The sequence below is a fragment of the Trichomycterus rosablanca genome, chromosome 2, assembly GCF_030014385.1.
Source record: "Trichomycterus rosablanca isolate fTriRos1 chromosome 2, fTriRos1.hap1, whole genome shotgun sequence".
NCBI classification, from domain to species: domain Eukaryota; kingdom Metazoa; phylum Chordata; class Actinopteri; order Siluriformes; family Trichomycteridae; genus Trichomycterus; species Trichomycterus rosablanca.
In genome coordinates, this window is record NC_085989.1 from 18634614 (window position 1) to 18657932 (window position 23319).

Consider the following 23319-nt stretch of genomic DNA (forward strand, 5'->3'; position numbering starts at 1 on the left):
TTTCATGCTTTTTGATAAAAAATGGACATAAACGTGTTTTATGGAAGACAGGATCGCCATGTTAGGCCAATGCCATCCGATAGTGAAGACAGTGAGATAGACAGCAATGACAATGAGGAGGAGTGGAGTGTAGAAAAAGGTTTGAGCATTAATGAAAATATAGGGTTTTAATTTCGTACAGCAGACAACATACAAAAGGAAGTTGAGGAATATTGGAGCAACATCAAGCTGTGGCATTAATTGTTTTATTATTGTGTTTTTGTTGGTATTGGAAATATACTCTAGACACCAGTGAGGAAGAGAACAAAGAAGACAATTTGTCAGAAGATGACAGTAGTTTTTCCTAAATCCCTTGATGGAAAACACACCTTTGCCTCTACAGTACTCCCTGAATGGCTACACATTTCTCCATAAGCCAGTGAAATGTTGGCATGTATACAGATAGAATTGTGCTAACAATGGCATAATAAGAAGTGACCTCATGTATCTTTCTGCCTTTAAGTCCCAATTTGCACATAGTTTGTGCAATTACAAATAAGGTGTCAGGAAGAGAGAGCGACCCAGTGGTGGGATTTCCCAACAGTATTAGGAGAAGAGGGAGAAGCAGTGGCCCACAGCACCTATCCCTAACCAACATATCAGACTGGACAATATCTTACACTGGCCAATAATGTGTGACAATAAATAAAGATGCAGGGTTCCTGGGTTCACAAGAATGCCCAAAATGATATGCAAAAAGTGTAACGTACCACATCACAGCAGAGAAGAACTTCACTCTTACTGCATGACACAACACACTACATAATACAAACCTATAAGATTCCTTTATTGATCCCCATGGGGGAAATTCGAGAAATACCCATGTACAAAAAAATACACGTTTCTAGTGCTTCTTTCTTTCCTTTTTAATTGTTTGTTGAGATTTTTAAAAAGATTTTCTGATTTAGTACTGCACTCTGAGTAGTTAATTATGATCTGTTTATTCATAATTTTCTCTGAGAATCTGTACCATTGTTGCACAACGTTGCCCTTAGGCAACAAAAAAATATTTTTTGATGGGGGGGTCAATAAAATAAAAATATATATTTTATCAATAAAATGTCCCAAAATAAACCTAGAAATAATGTGGAATAATTTTTTTCATGTAGCACCAAAATGCGTGCTGTAGAGGGTTAACAATTTAAACATTTTCTTTTTGTCATTTACCTACTGGCTTGGCTTTTTTTGGAATTGTGTTTGGAATTGCAAAGAATACTACAGGATACAGTTTAGGCTTGTTACAGCGTGATGATAATTTGGTTATTTATAATGTGATTGTAAACTCAACTTTGGGTTTCCACTCATAAAAATGCATTTAAATATAACCACAAGCACTCCTTTTACTCTAAGTTACTTAAAAACAATGGTTTCCAAATAGTTTAGAACATGTAAGCCTTTCTAGTGTTCAGCATGGTGCTGCTATCATAACAAATGTGTTAATTGCTAGCAAATTAACAATTAAATCTGTTTATACATTTCTGCACCACAATCTCACTAACACAAGAAAATTAACAATTAGAGACATATGTTTGGGTCATTTTAAATGCAAGACCATTCTAAAGCATGTTATACAAAAATGTGGTGGTGGGAATTAAGACCAGTTAAAACCTTTATTAATATGATGTGTTGCAAGCCAACATCAAATGAGTTCACAGCATAAACTATGGTAGTGGCACAGCGCAGACAACAGCAAACCTAAAGCCGAGCCAATCGTAACTATATTTTTTATATTCTTAGGGTTTTTTTTTATTCTACTTTGCAGGAACTATGAGTAAGCACAACTAGGTGTACAAGCTGTAATAACACTGATTTTACCCTAAAGTATACTTTTTTTTTTAAATAATTTCAATAACAGCTTCTTAAAGATTTTACTTTTAAATTTCTATAAAGATCTTTATGTTAACAAAGACACAGTTTACTTTTTAAACAGATGTTTAAAGGCTAAGTACACGAAAAAAAAACAACAATCTGAATGTGGTCTATTAAGCATAAGGAAGATAAGTCATACATGTGGCATACTAACACACGCTTGCCACACACCTGCTTTTGCATTACACAGCCACATATTGAACTCTATAATTAGATTCCACTAACTCAAGGGGGTGAAATGCTATACGCTATTTCACACCTAAAAACCACACTTTTTGAAGCCAGTGACATAGACAAACTTATTCACAAATAATAAGCTTTGTATGTAAAATCCAGCCAGATCAAACTTAGTAGAGCAGAAGTGAATTTGAAGCAGGTACCTGGAATACAATTAAACTAGGTATTATGGCAAAACAGCTATATACACACACAGAAGGCTTTATAACATTGATTGTCAAATCAGACACGAGCAATTCACATTATGATACTGAAAATGCTACAAATCCAATAATTGTTTTAAAAATAGCAACTGCATCTCATTCAGGTAGCAACGGCTACTATGGCAACAGTTATGCCATGCAGGATGGTTTCTACTGAATAAATACGCACGCGTGTGCAGTTACAGTAAAGCTATGTGGCACTCAGAAAATCATCCCATCATATTCATACTAAGGTGTTGTATTTTAATGTATTTGATTTGAGAGATTAAGACAGATAGACAAATAATCCATCAGCAATATGAAAAGCAATAAATATGAAAATCATTAAAGTAATCTGACTAAAATAGACTTTAAAAAAAATAAAAAATAAAAAAAATAAAGACTAAGGCACATTTTAATACCCATTAGAAATACATGTGGACAAAAATCTACACTGTTGCCTGATCATAATTGTTTGAGAAACTCAAACGTAGATGCTTGAATTAGTAAAAATTACCAAAACCTACACTTTTATATGAATATAGGTCCCCAGTAATGTAGTAAACGTCTTTGAGCTAGGAATGTTAATGTCAGATTCTATTGATAACAGACCATCAAAATCTATAGTTAGCCATTAAAAGATGAGCTTAAAGGGTCTTATCAAAATATAAAACACACCACTAAGTTATGTAAATAAAAAGTTTATGTTTAGCTTATGATTGTAGTTCAGCTTTTCAACAATCATGCTTGAGTGTTGCATATGCAAATGTATTAAATCCTACTTTTAATGTCCTTTGCCACAACAAAGATTTGCAGAAGTGGGTTTTTTGTCCTTATTAGTTTTAAAGCTAAATACTATCTCCTTTGTAACCTTGTGGAATTATGCACATCCTAACAAGCACACCTTTCTTATTAATCTGCTTTATATGCATATATACATTATATGCATATGTATACACGTTATGCATTATATGCCTATGTGAGTGATGTGCAGGTAATTAATCGTTTACGTTTTACAAATATCTGTGCATAGTAACGTACACATATGTTTTCTAAGCATTTTAGTTAAATCAAGTTTAAGTTAAATCAAAAGCTGTTGCCTGACTTCTTGAGAATTCACATTTATCAAATCATACCTTTAAGGTTTTAATGCCCTTTGCCACAACAAAGATTTGCAGAAGTGGGTTTTTGTCCTTACTAGTTTTAAAGCTAAATACTATCTCCTTTGTAACCTTGTGGAATTATGCACATCCTAACAAGCACACCTTTCTTATTAATCTGCTGTGGGCCATACATTATATGCATATGTATACACGTTATGCATAATATGCCTATGAGTGATGTGCAGGTAATTAATCGTTTACCTTTTACAAATATCTGTGCATTGTAACGTACACTTGTATGTTTTCTAAGCATTGTGACATGTCCACATCTGTTAATACAAGTATGTATACAGCTGCTGATATGAAGATGCTGTATTTTCTACACAACTGAATTGTCAGCACTACTTTGTCTCAAACTATAACTTGTCGTTTTATCAAGTCAAACCAAACGCGACTGTTTATTAGTTTACTGCAAAACTCAAATCTGATCACGTCTGAACTAAAACTAAAAGTTGTGTGAAACTACTTTACGATGCAAAATACCGGAACAGTTAGTAGTTCAGCAAAACACTAATGGCTTCCTTTCCCATGCGCTACACTGCACTCCATACAGAGTAGTAAACGCGTCCTGCCTGAACCAATCACAAACGACTACGTGCGGCAGGGAGCCTATCAAAAGCCAAAACAAGCAGGGCGTGTCCTGCACTTCTCTGAGAGAGGAGATCTGGGGCACAGTGTAAACATTTAACTTCATCCGATCTCTGCCAGGTCCCTTTATTTCTAGATCGGATGTATGCGTTCGAGTAGCACACGCACAGACTAATGTTTATGCTTAAGACGTTTAAGCTGCATGCGTTTAGTCGCCACAATGTCGACAAGTAAAAGGAGCAACTTATGCTAAAACAAGAAGCAGGCGTGGGTTGAGGTTATGAGCGATCCCGAAAAGCCAGATCAGTTAGAGAACCAACGATTATTTAAACCCATAGATTAGCGTAGGAACAACAGCGCGTTAGAGTTCTGTGTTGTAGGAGCGCTTCCGCCTCAGTAAGTGTGGGAGGCTTTAAACCCCACTGACCAACAACAAAACTACTTATTATCTGACTCTGCATACATATTAGAAGTATATCGAACTATATCAGTATCAGAAGCTTTATTTCGCCAAGTACCAGATGTACAAGGAATTTCTCTTGGTGCAAGTGTCAACATATAAACATCTAATTAAATAATAACAATGTATACTATATATAAACCTAGAATAAACAATACAGAAGCGACACAAACAGTACAGAAGACAAAGTATGCAATAGAGATGTACAGCACAGTTCCCTCGGAATAAATAAAGTATCTATCTATCTATCTATCTGTCTATCTATCTAGATCGTACACTGACAGACTTCAAGTAGAAAATAGAAAAAGATACAGTGGACCCTTGACTTACGAATTTAATTGGTTCCGAAGGGCTGTTCTTAAGTCAAAATGTTCGTTAAACCTTTTTTTCCCATAAGAAATCATGTAAATAGAATTAATCCGTGCCAGACCTCCCAAACCACCCCCTTACCTAACCTTTCTAATGTCTTAAATGGTCTTTTTTGTTATAAATACAAGTATATTTTCCTTTAAATCTTAAATTATAGAATAGACATTACTGTAATAAACAATAATAAACAACAATACATAGTAGTACTGTACATAAAAAACACATCACATTTCAGTACAGTACGTGTGCTGTACCATGCATCATAATACATTTCCTTCTTTTTATATAAAATGTATCTACCAGAAACAACAATAACTCTCATATTTCTCTATTATTTCCTTCTTTATTTCAATAGTGTTGTATTTTGTAGGTGTAATTGCACGAAAGAAAGAATACTTTACTGAGCCGAATTCCTTCTTCTCTCTCATTCACTGTCCCCTCTGTCTGATACACAGTGACAGCTACTGGCAGGAGTAATTATACAACAACAAATAGTGATTTTTTTTCATTTTCTCACCACTGCACTTACACTGCACCTTCTTTGGGGACATTTTAATATTGAATTTGACAAAATATAAAAGAAAACACCGGAAAAACACCGCCCGCTGTCCGAATGTTCGCTCACTGTATATATGTATATATACACCGTTTCAATGAGGTAAACAATAACAACGCTACTGCGCATGTCTGTTCCTTCAGCCTTTCCGGTAGCGCCATTTTTAAATATCCATCCAGCTGTCAACATGACGAGCTCGTACTTTGCGAGTCTCCCGAACGTGGAATAAGCAGAAATTAATGATAGATCATCAAGTATCTTTACCAGACCCTTTTGAGGAGAATTTAAAAAGACAGTGTTTTTTCGCTGATTCAAAACGTTTGCCTGAGGTAACATTCATGTAACATACCCAGACAAGTATCACTACCTTGTTGAAATGAGGTGTGTTTACACCAGAGAGGCAGTGAAAGCATACCGCAGTTTGGACGCATACAATTCATTATTAAAATAATTATTGTGTCATCTCCCTTTTACATTCTGTGAAAAGTCTTTTGAGGTAAAAGCCATTATAATATAATAATAATCTGACAGACAAACCACAGTGAATTACTTCTCATCTAAATTAGAACATATTAGCTAATGCTGAAACAATTTTTTATAGCCTAACTGGAAATACATGAAATATTTCACAGTAAGCTCAATGTATCCATAAATAGTTTATTTACTTTTTGTATTACAAAAGTAGAACAATGTTTCTTTACAGGTCTGCATGTCATTTAATAATTGAGCTAAGAGCTGTTGATATAATTCCATATAGGGACATTTCCCCAAAATATAGTCCTATAAAGTTATGGCTTTTACACAGTATTATAAGGGGAATGTAAACTTTTAAGGCTTATGTTTATTATGTTCTTTTAATACAAATATTAAGTGCCTGCGTATTTTAATACACTTAAGCTAAACGTCAGGGACAAGACACCATGAGAACAGCGTTCAAGTGAGTACATTTGTTCACAATATTTTATTATGAAAACATTGCTATATATTACATTTATTATAAGAGTTGATATCCAAGCGTTTCGCTGTGCGTTGTCTTTTGGAAATCTGTACACTTTAATTTCTGAAAGCAAGCTTGTACCTGGCCTGAGGGAACATCCGACAACCAAACAACATGGTCCTAACTTTAATTTAGACATACTGTCAATAAATCAGACCTGAACTAACGCAAAAGAATTGAAGCAGTTGTGCTCAATCGCTATTGTTCTGAGCGCTGTTTACCGCCAAGCGGCAGCGTCTTAGGAACAGCTACGTCACTTCCTGGACTCATGAATATTCATTTGAAACGGTCTATAGAGAGAGAGACTGTTGGAGTCAACCTGTTCGTGACGTCACGTGTTTTGCGAATTTCGGTTCGGAATCCGAAATTTTTTCGTACGTTAAGTTGAAAAAGATCGTTCGTAACTCGAAATGTTCGTATGGTAAACCATTCGTAACTCAAGGGTCTACTGTATACTATATATAAACAAAGAATACACAATACAGCCGCGATATAAACAGTACAGCATCCAATAGTTATCGGTCATTAAAAACATCTATATTGTGTGCACAGTTTATACGTTTATAGCAAATATTCTACCAGTGAGCAGTTGCAAACAAATCATATGTGTAAGGTAAGGTCACAGTATTATTTGTGCAAATGTGCACCAACGTGAGAACACAGCAGCTGGACTCACAATAGCTAGGTTTATTTTACAAGGTGCTCTTCAGTCCTGACTGGTTTTAAAATAAAGCTTATTATGCACTGGCTGGTTAGAGAGGAATCCATACTGCGACAAATAACCATTCAACTACATCAACATTCAATTAAAAGACTCCCATACTGCTGATATACTGGTTCTTGATTATTTTCTTACATAACATCAAGCAAACACACATCCAGTGCTGGAGAACAATAAGGACTCCCAAAACTGAGCTATTAAGCTTACTAAAGCGCTATAAATAGAACACAATTAGATGACATTTAAATGCCTTGCCTCAAGAAAACTTTCACGGCTGTGCTTTTCAAGTAGCCACAAGTGCACCATATAATCATACATGAGACAACAACACAACCTATTAGATAAACCATCACATGCATGGGATTCTGCAGGATTGTATTGTTACTGAACCTACTATACATTCATAGCACTGTCACCCCCAGATGGGTCGGTCCGGGTCCTTTCTGTGTGGAATTTGCATGTTTTCCCCGTGTCTGTGTGGGTTTCCTCTGGGAGCTCCGGTTTCCTCCCACAGTCCAAAGACATGCAAGTGAGGTGAATTGGAGATACTAAATTGTCCATGACTGTGTTTCTCATTAAACTTGTGAACTGATAAATCTTGTGTAACCGGTAACTACCTGTTCTGTCATGTAACCAAAGTGTGTGAAACATGACGTTAAAATCCTAATAAATAAATAAACCATACATTCAATCTGACTATTTGTATTCACTATTTATTCACTACTAGTGCATACAACACAAACCCTTTCAGCCAAACATTTCACCATATATGCCCCCTAAAGTTTTAAAGACAAAAATGCTCAGCTTTCAGTTATCTGCTCTCTGCAAATTACACGCCAGTCTCTGTGTGGTATGATGACATGCAAATACTACTTACTCGTCTCCATCTGGGCATATGCCAGTCGTTTCATCGTACTTTGTGCAGTACACATCGGGGCTGTAATTAAAAGTTCCATCTCTCCTTCGTATCGGTCTCCGTCTTCGCTGGTTTAGAAAATGCCAATGAAAACAGGTAAAGGGTCTGTGCTGCGTGCATTTGTGCTGCAAAAACAGCGGACACTGTTCTGTCCTGAACTCCTTCAAATATCTGCAAGGAGAAAGACACGAAACAAAAGCCTTTTAGACTATAATAACACTGTGGTTTATTAATGTGACTTGTTTGGCTTTAAGTGAATACCGGATTAACACTGTGTAGTCAGCCACCATCTACAGTGGCACCTTGTAACTCAATGTCCTCTAAACTCGATTAATTGATTGATTGATTAGTTTTAGCGCCGTACCGACAAGCTGGGGTCATTAAAATGACGATACTCAAGTTGCTTCTTCACTTTGTGTCATTTAAAACGAATTATAAAAGATGTTTTAGATTTAAATATGCAAAAAAATTAATTATTTTCCTCTAAACTCGAAATATTTGAAACTCGACACCGTTCGAAAATACATTTCCACCCTTAAACTTGACTTTTTTTTAATTCAATGTGTTCAGCCTTAAAAAAATATTTACCTAATTTCAAATTAACAGTGAACAGCCACTTTGTGTAGTGCTCTGCTTGAGTGGTGTGGTGAAACATCATCAAAGTGTGCATATGAGACGAATCTGTGTTATAGCTGGGGGTTCTGAGAAATTGTGAGAATGACCTTTTTATGAGTTTAAAATGCTAATCGTGAAAAAATAAAGCTTAACGTGGATTAATGTACTAAAAGAACGACACTAGAACTTCTCTTAATTATTTACATTTTTGGCATTTAGCAGACACTCTTTTCCAGAGCGACATTACCGTACTCTGGTTTACAGACAAACAACAGTCCAAGAACACAAGTCTGCTAAAACTCTGTTAGAACCAAAGTTAGTGTTTTTATTCAAGAAATGAATAAGAGTGTTAGTAAGTAAGTACAAGTCAGCTTAAGTGCTTGGTAAAGAGGTGGGTTTTTACTCGTTTTTTAAAGATAGCAAGAGATTCAGATGTTTGGACAGACAAGGGAAGCTCGTTCCACCACTTGGGTGCAAGTACAGAGAAGAGCTTTGACGCTTGTCTTCCTCGAGTCCTGGGTGGAAGATCAAGTTGATTGGTTATTACTGCTCATAAGTTCTCTCCACTGAAAATGAAATTCCTCGCTCGTTCTTTTAGCACAATAAGTCTATATAAAAACACTGAAATACAATTGAAAAGTTAAAAATCAATATAAAAATACAATAAAACCTGCTTGTTACCTTTACTTCTTTATTGTTTCTTTATGCTTCTTATATGAGACAATGGTACAACCTATTAGATAAACCATCACATGCATGAGATTCTGCAGGATAGTATTGTTACTGAACCTACTATACATTCATAGCACTGTGGGGCGGTCTGGGTCTGTGTGGAGTTTGCATGTTCTCCCCATGTCTGCATGGGTTTCCTCCGGGAGCTCCGCTTTCCTCCCACAGTCCAGAGACATGCAAGGGAGGTGAATCTGAGATACTAAATTGTCCATGACTGTGTTTGGCATTAAACTTGTGAACTGGTGAATCTTGTGTAATGAGTAACTACCGTTTCTGTCATGAATGTAACCAGTGTAAAACATGACGTTAAAATCCTAATACACAAACAAACAAACTTATGCTTCTTAATGTGGAGATGCTTGATTTTGAAATACTGTATTCTGTTTAGTATATTGATTTCTAACTTTGTAATTGTATTACAGTGTTTTTATATCATACTCGTGTTATTTTCAGTGTATACGTGTCAAAACAACCCCATTATTTTACATTAACCTAAAATATACGCAGTTCAACTGGACAATGGGACACATTTACAGGTTTCACGTACACCATTATGTGGAAAAATACCTTGAAACTCAACATCTTTAATATTCGACACTAGGGGTGGGCGATATAATATCGTGCACGATAATACTGGTATAGTTGTAAATTCAATATGGTTTTGAACCATGTTAACAGTGAAATAATGGACGGAGAGTAGTACCGAAGTTAGCACCGAGGACAAACTAGTCCCTAAAAGCCGAGCTACATCACTAGTGTGGAAGTTTTTCAGATACAGAAGGTCGGACAAAACGTGCTAAAATACTGTAACGACAAAAGGTGGCAACACATCAACTTTATTTCAGCACCTAAAGCAAAAGCACCCGTGTGAGTACGAGGAGTGTCGGTCACTGCGTGAGTCCGAGAATGATGTGAGGCCAAAAACTCTGTCAGTGAACGAACAGAATACACAGGTTACCACACAGGTTACCATCTGAGAACGTTTAAAACACAAAAGCGCTTAGCGGAACGCTTTCCTTCGCGTATGAGCATGGAAACTGAATCACTAAGACAATGAGTCAGAAACGACTCTTTTCAGATTAATTATTTATCGGAAACGAATCAGAAAACTGTGCTCTTATCTATGGTAAAGATTCACTCATTTTGCTGACTCTGTGGGCAAAACAACTCTGATTCAAGAGATTCAGATGTATAAACCAATCAGAGCTTCGAATTCAGATTCTGGGCGGAATTTCAAGCTCTCTTTTCATTGGTTGCTGTATAATTGACAGATATTCATTTTGCAATGATAGCAAAGCATGATCAAATATTCATCGGGATTTTTTCGATGCTCATTTATTTGAAGTAAAACGGACAGTATAAATGTGAATGTGAGATTCTGCTGGTTTGTTTAATATATGTGTTGTCAATATGAATACAAATACAGCCTGTAATAATAAAAACAAACACTGTAATTAGTCAGAATTTATCAGAACTACAATGTTTTGTATTTTTAAGAGAACTTATAAACATTATAAGTTAAAATACAGGTAGTGGACTGCCATTGTACTTTAAGTTTACATTATATCACATCGTATTGTATATAGCCACTTCTCAAAAGCATATCGAGATATGAGTTTTTTAGCCATATTGCCCAGCCCTACTGGAAGGGATGCTTAATTTAATAAAGCAATACGCGAAGCGAAGTGCCTAAAACGTCTTTCCCTGTGATAAAATCATAGCAGTAACGCACGGTCTCGAGTGGCTTATTGCTTTTATAAAACGGCGGTCAACATAAAATATAATAAAATACAACAATGTTCAATTTATAAATGTTTTTATTTACAAAAACACTTACAAAAAGCATTCTTCCGCGACATCAGGTAGTCCGTTAACAGTGTTGCTAGGCAACATCAGGGCGAACATAACATTCGCAATAAACTTTTACACTATTTCTTGGACGAAACACCCGCTTATTCCCATGTATAGTACATGACTTAAAATAGTGTTCAACCAAGTTTGCCAACCTGTAGCTGCACGCATTCAGTTTAAAACTCTGATGCTCGCCTACAATGCCAAAAATGGACCAGCCCCAAGCAACCTTCGTGGTCTAATCAAACCCCGCTCTGTACCGCGCAACCTCCAAGCCGCTAGTCTCGCTCGACTTGATCCTCCACCCAGGACTAGAGGAACACAAGCATCAAGGCTCTTCTCTGTACTGGCACCCAAGTGGTGGAACAAACTTCCTCTGTCTGTCCGAACATCTGAATCTCTTGCTGTCTTTAAAAAATGATTAAAAACCCACCTTTTAACTAAGCACTTAAGCTGACTTGTACTTACTTACTAACACACTTTTCCATTTAAAAAATAAAAAAAACACTTTGGTTCTAACAGATTTGAGCAGATTTGTGTTCTTGGACTGTTGTCTACTTAAACTAGAGTAATGAAATGTTTACTATGGAAGCACTTCTGTAAGTCGCTCTGGATAAGAGCGTCTGCCAAATGCCGAAAATGTTAATGTAAGTTTGTACTTTTTCTTTTCAGTGGCGTATTAATATGGAATGATGTGAGGTGGTCATAGGTGCGCGTTTATCGGGGGATTTTATAACGGCTTCGAACGCGGCTCAGCCAATCAGATTTTAGACATTATAAAACGGATAGTTCCGGTCCTAAAATCTGATTGGCTGAGCCGCGTTCAAAGCCGTTGTAAAATCCCCGATAAACTCACACCTATGACCACCTCACATCATTCCATATTAATACGCCACTGAAAAGGAAAATTTAATGTTATGTTCGCACTCATGTTGCCTAGCAACAATGTTAATCGCACTACCTGGCGTCGCGGAAGAATGCTTTATTGTAAGTTTATACACAATAAATACATTCATGAATTAAACATTGTTGTATTTATTGTATTTTATGTTGACCGCCGTTTTATAAAAGCAATAAGCCACTCGAGACCGTGCGTTACTGCTATGATTTTAGCACGGGAAAGAAGTTTTAGTTTTTCCCAAAAAACGTCATTCCCCGTGCTAAAATCACAGTAACGCACGGCCTCTCGTGGCTTATTGCTTTATTATTTAGTACCATTTGTACCTTAGATTTCCTGACTGTCTGCAAAACAAAAGTGTTTTTAAAATAAACTTTTAAAAAAAGTGTTCTTATATATCGCTAGTGAATATCGTTATCGCAAAAATATCCCAAAATATCGTGATATTATTTAAAGGCAATATCGCCCACCCCTACTCGACACCAGTCCCCATACCAATTCACGTCGAGTTTAAAGGTACGACGGTACTTTTCTCAATATGTGCGACAAACTAAACAAACTATCAGACTTAAACAGGTATAAAGTCGCTTCAAACAGACGCAAAGATGCTTCTTTACTGTTAAATATATTCAAGGCGTAGGCGAAATGTTAGTTCCCTTAGTTTCCTTATCAAACAACGAAGAAAGTCAGGCAGCGCTGGGTATTTAACATGGACTCGCAATAACAAACTGTAAAGCTTGCGCGGAGGCACATAGCGATTACGTATCCGCCGTACGTACGATTTGCCCACGAGCTCCACTCACAGACTACAACTGTACGCAAAGTGCGCAGCGTAACGCTCGGTCTTCAGGCCAAGGCGCGAGCTAACACAAGCCAGCCTGTTAGCTACATCTAGCGAGACTGCTCGCTTTGCTTTGCTGCGCGAACCATGTCTCCTGCAAGACTTCACACACGCGCACACGCTTTCTCCCGAGATGCCTGCGATTTAAGTTTGTAGCTGAACTATGCAGCACACACGACGGACACTACAAATCCGTATTAATTACCTACAATTGCGGAAACTATATTTTTAACCATAAACTGGCGAGCTGCGTGCAGAGCTGCGAAAGAATTTACAAAAGGGAAAAGCACCATATTTAAACGCACCAAGTAACGTTGAAAAAACAACATACGAAACATATATATCAGACAGCCCAGTACCTGAAAAGCACCATCTTTTATAAAAACGCATTTTCACCCGTTTAGCGTGTTTTTTACTCACGTATAGTGGGTTGGTTTCTCGGTTTGAGGAGAAGCGCTCGCCGCCGTTTTCGAAACCGACGGCATTTTCAGTCAAAACAATAACGGCGCATGCGCGGCCACCACTCTCCTCTCCTCTCCTCGCGCTCTCACGCGCCACGGCGAGGCCGAAGGCAGCAACGGGTGGCTCGCGTGAACAGTAATTCATACAGCTGCAGCACCAACACACTGCCATCACAGCACAACCACTAGTGCTCGAGTTTTACCTGGTTTTATAAGCCAGTATGTAAGAATAGGGTGTGTCCGAAGTGTTTAAAACACAAACTGCCTTATTTAGTCAGCATTTGTGCTATCTTTACAATAATGTAACAAAACGTATGCATAAACTTGTCCACACCAACTCAGCTCTCACAGGCATGATTAGCTGTGTCTGATGAAGGGAAATGGTCGATTGCGACCTCTGCTGGCTGGTCGTGGCTCCTACACAAGAGATGGTTGATTCGCACAGTGTCGTGCGTGATACTCTTCTCTGTGAAACACTGTCCATTACAATTACTGACTGTAGTCCATCTGTTTCTCTACATACCTTTTAAGCCTGCTTTCACCCTTCAATGGTCAGGACCCCCACAGGACCACCACAGAGCAGGTATTATTTAGGTGGTGCAGTGACAACGACATGGTGGTGGTGTGAGTAGTTTTAAAATACCATGTCCACTCACTGTCCACTCTTTGGGACAGTGGTAGCCTAGTGGGTAGAGCTTTGGGCTATCAACCGGAAGACTGGCGGTTCACTATGCAGCCACTGTTGGGTCCTTGAGCAAGGCCCTTAACGCTGTTTGCTCCAGGGGCGCCGTAAGATGGCTGACCCTGCGCTCTGACCCCAGCTACCAAACAAGCAGAAAGAATTTCATTGTACTGTACATCTGTATATGTAGATATGGCAAATAAAGTATATCTTCATCTTCTTCATCTTCTATTAGACACTGCATCTAGTTGGTCCACCCTGTAGATGTAAAGTCAGAGACGATCGCTCATCTATTGCTGCTGTTTGAGTTGGTCATCAGTGGTCACCGGACGCTGCTCACGGGGCGCTGTTGGCTGGATATTTTTGGTTGGTGGACTATTCTCAGTCCAGCAGTGACAGTAAGGTGTCATTGCTGTGTCTGATCCACTCATACCAGCACAACACACACTAACACACCACCACCATGTCAGTGTCACTGCAGTGCTTCCTACTTCCTACACAGTCAACAATGATTGATGGGTAAACTTTACTGTCAGCTTCCTGTGTAGTGACGAACCGTTACTCACTACTTCCTACACAGTCAACAATGATTGATGGGTAAACTTTACTGTCAGCTTCCTGTGTAGTGACGAACCATTACTCACTACTTCCTACACAGTCAACAATGATTGATGGGTAAACTTTACTGTCAACTTCCTGTGTAGTGACGAACCATTACTCACGACATCCTATACAGTCAACAATGATTGATGGGTAAACTTTACTGTCAACTTCCTGTGTAGTGACGAACCGTTACTCACTACTTCCTACACAGTCAACAATGATTGATGGGTAAACTTTACTGTCAACTTCCTGTGTAGTGACGAACCATTACTCACTACATCCTATACAGTCAACAATGATTGATGGGTAAACTTTACTGTCAACTTCCTGTGTAGTGACGAACCATTACTCACTACATCCTATACAGTCAACAATGATTGATGGGTAAACTTTACTGTCAACTTCCTGTGTAGTGACGAACCATTACTCACTACATCCTATACAGTCAACAATGATTGATGGGTAAACTTTACTGTCAACTTCCTGTGTAGTGACGAACCATTACTCACTACATCCTATACAGTCAACAATGATTGATGGGTAAACTTTACTGTCAACTTCCTGTGTAGTGACGAACCATTACTCACTACATCCTATACAGTCAACAATGATTGATGGGTAAACTTTACTGTCAACTTCCTGTGTAGTGACGAACCATTACTCACTACATCCTACACAGTCAACAATGATTGATGGGTAAACTTTACTGTCGACTTCCTGTGTAGGGATGAACCATTACTCACTACTTCCTACACAGTGAACAATGATTGATGGGTAAACTTTACTGTCAGCTTCCTGTGTAGTGACGAACCGTTACTCACTACTTCCTACACAGTCAACAATGATTGATGGGTAAACTTTACTGTCAACTTCCTGTGTAGTGACGAACCATTACTCACTACTTCCTACACAGTCAACAATGATTGATGGGTAAACTTTACTGTCAGCTTCCTGTGTAGTGACGAACCATTACTCACTACTTCCTACACAGTCAACAATGATTGATGGGTAAACTTTACTGTCAACTTCCTGTGTAGTGACGAACCATTACTCACGACATCCTATACAGTCAACAATGATTGATGGGTAAACTTTACTGTCAACTTCCTGTGTAGTGACGAACCGTTACTCACTACTTCCTACACAGTCAACAATGATTGATGGGTAAACTTTACTGTCAACTTCCTGTGTAGTGACGAACCATTACTCACTACATCCTATACAGTCAACAATGATTGATGGGTAAACTTTACTGTCAACTTCCTGTGTAGTGACGAACCATTACTCACTACATCCTATACAGTCAACAATGATTGATGGGTAAACTTTACTGTCAACTTCCTGTGTAGTGACGAACCATTACTCACTACATCCTATACAGTCAACAATGATTGATGGGTAAACTTTACTGTCAACTTCCTGTGTAGTGACGAACCATTACTCACTACATCCTATACAGTCAACAATGATTGATGGGTAAACTTTACTGTCAACTTCCTGTGTAGTGACGAACCATTACTCACTACATCCTACACAGTCAACAATGATTGATGGGTAAACTTTACTGTCGACTTCCTGTGTAGGGATGAACCATTACTCACTACATTCGAACCATTACTCACTACTTCCTACACAGTCAACAATGATTGATGGGTAAACTTTACTGTCAACTTCCTGTGTAGTGACGAACCATTACTCACTACATCCTATACAGTCAACAATGATTGATGGGTAAACTTTACTGTCGACTTCCTGTGTAGGGATGAACCATTACTCACTACTTCCTACACAGTCAACAATGATTGATGGGTAAACTTTACTGTCGACTTCCTGTGTAGGGATGAACCATTACTCACTACATCCTACACAGTCAACAATGATTGATGGGTAAACTTTACTGTCAACTTCCTGTGTAGTGACGAACCGTTACTCACTACTTCCTACACAGTCAACAATGATTGATGGGTAAACTTTACTGTCAACTTCCTGTGTAGTGACGAACCATTACTCACTACATCCTACACAGTCAACAATGATTGATGGGTAAACTTTACTGTCAACTTCCTGTGTAGTGACGAACCATTACTCACTACTTCCTACACAGTCAACAATGATTGATGGGTAAACTTTACTGTCAACTTCCTGTGTAGTGACGAACCATTACTCACTACATCCTACACAGTCAACAATGATTGATGGGTAAACTTTACTGTCAACTTCCTGTGTAGTGACGAACCGTTACTCACTACTTCCTACACAGTCAACAATGATTGATGGGTAAACTTTACTGTCGACTTCCTGTGTAGGGATGAACCATTACTCACTACATTCGAACCATTACTCACTACTTCCTACACAGTCAACAATGATTGATGGGTAAACTTTACTGTCAACTTCCTGTGTAGTGACGAACCATTACTCACTACATCCTACACAGTCAACAATGATTGATGGGTAAACTTTACTGTCAACTTCCTGTGTAGTGACGAACCGTTACTCACTACTTCCAACACAGTCAACAATGATTGATGGGTAAACTTTACTGTCGACTTCCTGTGTAGGGATGAACCATTACTCACTACATTCGAACCATTACTCACTACTTCCTACACAGTCAACAATGATTGATGGGTAAACTTTACTGTCGACTTTCTGTGTAGGGATGAACCATTACTCACTACATCCTATACAGTCAACAATGATTGATGGGTAAACTTTACTGTCAACTTCCTGTGTAGTGACGAACCATTACTCACTACTTCCTACACAGTCAACAATGATTGATGGGTAAACTTTACTGTCAACGTCCTGTGTAGTGACGAACCATTACTCACTACTTCCTACACAGTCAACAATGATTGATGGGTAAACTTTACTGTCGACTTTCTGTGTAGGGATGAACCATTACTCACTACTTCCTACACAGTCAACAATGATTGATGGGTAAACTTTACTGTCAACTTCCTGTGTAGTGACGAACCATTACTCACTACTTCCTACACAGTCAACAATGATTGATGGGTAAACTTTACTGTCGACTTTCTGTGTAGGGATGAACCATTACTCACTACTTCCTACACAGTCAACAATGATTGATGGGTAAACTTTACTGTCAACTTCCTGTGTAGTGACGAACCATTACTCACTACTTCCTACACAGTCAACAATGATTGATGGGTAAACTTTACTGTCAACTTCCTGTGTAGTGACGAACCATTACTCACTACTTCCTACACAGTCAACAATGATTGATGGGTAAACTTTACTGTCAACTTCCTGTGTAGTGACGAACCATTACTCACTACTTCCTACACAGTCAACAATGATTGATGGGTAAACTTTACTGTCGACTTTCTGTGTAGGGATGAACCATTACTCACTACTTCCTACACAGTCAACAATGATTGATGGGTAAACTTTACTGTCAACTTCCTGTGTAGTGACGAACCATTACTCACTACATCCTACACAGTCAACAATGATTGATGGGTAAACTTTACTGTCGACTTTCTGTGTAGGGATGAACCATTACTCACTACTTCCTACACAGTGAACAATGATTGATGGGTAAACTTTACTGTCAACTTCCTGTGTAGTGACGAACCGTTACTCACTACTTCCTACACAGTCAACAATGATTGATGGGTAAACTTTACTGTCAACTTCCTGTGTAGTGACGAACCATTACTCACTACTTCCTACACAGTCAACAATGATTGATGGGTAAACTTTACTGTCGACTTTCTGTGTAGGGATGAACCATTACTCACTACTTCCTACACAGTCAACAATGATTGATGGGTAAACTTTACTGTCAACTTCCTGTGTAGTGACGAACCATTACTCACTACTTCCTACACAGTCAACAATGATTGATGGGTAAACTTTACTGTCAACTTCCTGTGTAGTGACGAACCATTACTCACTACTTCCTACACAGTCTGAAGGTCCCTTCTAGCTAAACACTTTCACTCCATACAGTCTGGAATCTCACCTAAAATGCACTACATAGTCCACATCTCCGGAAACTGCTGAGGTGATTGGAATGCACCTCTTGTCTCAATAGTGGTCAGCAATGGCGTGCATGTTGAAGGGGCATGTGATAGTACATTTAACCAGTTAAATGTAATTGATAATTGGGTAAAGACGACTAGCAATACATGCTTAAATACTTCTAGTCAAGGTTTGCACTTGAATATAAACATCACTTAATATTATGTTTTAACTGTGTGAAGTGAACTACAATGGCTCAATGCGCAGCCCATACATTACTACAATAGATATCAATTTTGGATGAAAATTTAGTGTAACCCTAAAAGTCTGGTTTTTACTCTCTGTTTTGATGCTCAAATACAACTGGGTTATGCAACAAGATGATAACATAATTAATATAATTAATTATCTACCATAACATCCTAAAACAAAATGTCTAGTCATTACTCTTAAGTCAAACACTTTAAGCAATTAACTTTTAAATGGCTCAAAAGAAACAAAGTTAAAATATCTGAGTGGCTCTACCAAAGTGGGCGGCACAGTGGCTAAGTGGGTAGCGCTGTCGCCTCACAGCAAGAAGGTCCTGGGTTCGATCCCTAGGTGGGGTGGTCCAGATCCTTTCTGTGTGGAGTTCGCATGTTCTCCCCGTGTCCACGTGGGTTTCCTCTGGGTGCTCCGGTTTCCTCCCACAGTCCAAAGACATGCAAGTGAGGTAAATTGGAGACACTAAATTGTCCTTGACTGTGTTCCATATAACCTTGTGAACTGATGAACCTTGTGTAATGAGTAACTACCGTTGCTGTCATGAATGTAACCAAAGAGTGTAAAACATGACACTAAAATCCTAATAAACAAACAAACAAACTCTACCAAAGTCTTGACTGTGTGGCAGGACCCTAAATGGGCAGTTCATGCTCTAAAGCCCCACAATGTGACTGAATTAAAGCAATTCTGTGAAGAGCGGTTTAAAATTTCTACCCAGCAATATAAAATACTAATCTCTAGATATCGGAAATTCTTCATTAAAATGGTCATTAAAACTGTTTTTGTCATATTACAAGTATAGAAATATTCAAAAAGACAATCATTAGGGCTCAAATTGTTCATGTTTCTTAAGGAACCCCTTTGATATGTGTTTTTTAAAGTTTGTTTTGTACGAAGGCATAACAAAATGTTTTTGGTAGTGTTTTTATACTTTAAAAATTGCTATATTACATGGAATATCCCCAACAACAGTTCACATAGATGAGAAATTACCTGAGATTATTTTGCAGTCCCCTTTTATAAAGATAAGAACATACTTACCCCTTTTATAAAAAAAATAGAACACACATCACAAACAAGAGAAATATCTGCAAAGTTAAATCAGTGTGTAAATCAGTAATCACCTTGATAATGGGCCTTTAAGTAATGAAAAGACTTACGTTATACTTTAAAAATAAAACATTTAAAACTAAATTCCAGTCATTAGTATGTATAATTGTTATGCATTACTTTGCATGTACCAAGTCATTATGTGTGAAAGGGTGCTACAGTTTAAACTGCTTTTTAAGGCTTGCAAGTGTGAAAGATACAAAGCTGTGTCATTACCAGTAAAAGTATTTACACAGGTTTTAATTGAGAGCTATTCGGTCTTTGTTCTAAAGGCACTAGATAAAAACTTTTCTATCACATTTTTATTTATATGTGTTTTACATGTACACTGAGTTCTAAAAGCATGAAAATGCAAATTAGAAAATGCAACGTTGCTTACAAAAAAGGAGTATCTACAAAAAGCTCTTTGCTTCTCAATGATGGGCAGAGGAACAAATGCATGAAAAATTATTGAAACGCTTAAAAAGCATGTTCCTCAAAGAAAGATTGGAAATTATTTAAGGAATCTAGTGAAATTTCAGTGCATGAAGGGCACAGGTGCTAGCCTAAGCTGTGATCTCCAATACCTCAGGTGGCACTGCTTCAAGAACTTTATCAGTAGCTGATGTAACTACATGGACAAGGGATTAGTTTAGCAAACTTTTGTCAAGCACTACAATACAGAGTTACATTCACAAATACTTAAAACTTTTTTAATTGTGCAAAAAAGAAACCTTTAGTTTACCATGTCCAGAAGCAGCATTGAGTGATCTGGGCTCAGTGACACAATTCTTTAAAGTATTAAAATATTTAATAAGCACTGTATCCTAAACAGAGTCACGGTGGGTCCAGTGACACTCGGGGACACTAGACAAAAGCACTAGCAGTGCCCTTCGCTGCAGGGCAACAACTGTTCACTCATTAACTCACTTGTAGGGGTAATTATTTTTGAAAGGTGGTGTTTTGCCATTTTGTGCCATTTTTTCTATTTAAAATTGATAAAGTTAGTTTACTTTTTTACACATTTAGAATTATTCTGATTTGAAATTCAATTTGTGGAAACATTTATTTGTCTAGTTTAAACCAAATCTAATTCAATTTCTACACACCATTAGTGAAACAGGTTACTTGGTGCTAGAGTGTCTTTTTAGGGAGTGCTTTTCATCATTTGAGCTACACTCAGATAACCCATCTAAACAACAGAGCTTCTGCTGTTTTTTACCATTATCAACCAGACCAGTTGAAACCAGCTACAGACCAGTACTGGCCTGCAGAAACCAGTTTAGATCGGCAATGAGCCAATGCTGTGGTTTTTAAAGACTAGTACCATTGCTACATGTACCCAATGTATTTATTTTTAAAGACATATCTCTTAAAGGGAAAATATGACTTGTGCACTGTAAGAAATGTCTGGTCCCAAACCAATACAATATAATATCAGGAGGTTCAGAAATCTTTTATATGTAGCCAGTAAACATACATTTTGTATTATGGTATACTGATAGCAGTGCAGCCCTTTTCCTTGCCTGCTTTGTTTTGTACTGTAAATGTTACAAATGTGACATAGATTAACATACATTAACAATATAAAAAAAACTAAATACATGTTTGCACTGTGGGACAGCTGTGGGTTTCAATATGCTTAAAATACACAATTATAGACAGTGTACCATTGTCTTGATGCATAAAGTGTACCTTAAAATTGTGAAAAGTTCATGCTAAACAGTTCCTCAAATTATTCTAATGTATTTTCCCATGCAATATAAATATATATTACTGGTAAAAAATATTTTTGTAGGCACTACAGAACTTTACATTTATTTTTTGGTACATATACTGTACTTCACTTTTTAAATTACTTAATAATGACTAATGATACAAATATGGCGACCTTCACTGCAGGGCAACAACCATTCACTCATTAACTCACTTCTAGGGGTAATTTATTTTAAAAGGTGTTGTTTTGTTATTGTGTGCCATTTTTTTTCTATTTAAAACTGATGAAGTTAATTGACTTGTTTACACATTTAGAATGAGTGTTTTCCTTTTGATTTTAAATTTAATTTGTGATTTTTTTTTTCTCTAGTTTAAACCAAAACTAATTCAATTTCTACACACCATTAGTGAAACAGGTTACTTGGTGCTAGAGTGTCTTTTTAGGGAGTGCTTTTCATCATTTGAGCTACACTCAGATAACCCATCTAAACAACAGAGCTTCTGCTGTTTTTTACCATTATCAACCAGACCAGTTGAAACCAGCTACAGACCAGTACTGGCCTGCAGAAACCAGTTTAGATCGGCAATGAGCCAATGCTGTGGTTATTAAAGACTAGTACCATTGCTACATGTACCCAATGTATTTATTTTTAAAGACATATCTCTTAAAGGGAAAATGTGACTTGTGTGCACTGTAAGAAATGTTCTGGTCCCAAACCAATACAATATAAAATCAGGAGGTTCAGAAATCTGTTATATGTAGCTAGTAAACATACATTCTGTATTATGGTATACTGATAGCAGTCAAGGACGGATAAAGGATAGTCTGGGCCCCTGGGCAAAGAGTTGATAATAAATATATTTAAAATAATAAAAATATATTGTATCATAAATGTTGATAGGCATCGCAAAATGTTTTGGGCCAGGGCCCCCCTGGGGCCCCCTGACCTCAAGGGCCCCTGGGCGCTGGCCCCACTGGCCCGGTCAGTAATCCAGCCATGATAGCAGTGCAGCCATTTTCATTACCTGCTTTGGATTTTAAATAATTTTTAAACAGGTGACAAAGATTAACATACATTAACAAAATTTTAACATTAAATTCTTGCACTGTGGGACAGCTGTGGGTTTCTATATGATTAAAATACACAATTATAGACAGTGTATTGTCTTGATGCATGAAGTGTACCTTAAACATATAAAAAAGTTCATGCTACACAGGTCCTCAAATTATTTTTATATATTTACCCATGCAGTATGAATATACAGTATATTACTTGTACAAAATAGGCACCACCAAACACGATTTTAGTACTTTTATTTTATTTTAGTACATACACTCAACTTAGTGTAACTTAGTAACTTAATAATGACTAATGCTACAAATATGGCGACGTCATGTCTCAAGTAACACCAAGCTGCAGTGTAACAAAGGCCTACAAGCGTATCGTATCTTAAAACTATTCCGAATATATTTTTT

The 23319-nt window shown here is 37.5% G+C and overlaps 1 protein-coding gene across 2 annotated transcripts in view; it reads right to left on the reverse strand.

Moving 5' to 3' along the window:
* The window catches only part of unkl (unk like zinc finger), a 38179-nt gene extending 24660 nt beyond the window's left edge, over window positions 1-13519 (reverse strand). For both annotated transcript variants that reach the window (XM_063012364.1, XM_063012356.1), the window contains exons 1-2: window positions 13455-13519; window positions 8059-8268 (exon numbers count right to left, since the gene is read on the reverse strand). In XM_063012364.1, coding sequence (XP_062868434.1) covers window positions 8059-8268; window positions 13455-13519 — 275 coding nt within the window. The remainder of the gene's footprint in view (window positions 1-8058; window positions 8269-13454) is intronic.
* Between the last annotated feature and the right edge of the window lie 9800 nt (window positions 13520-23319).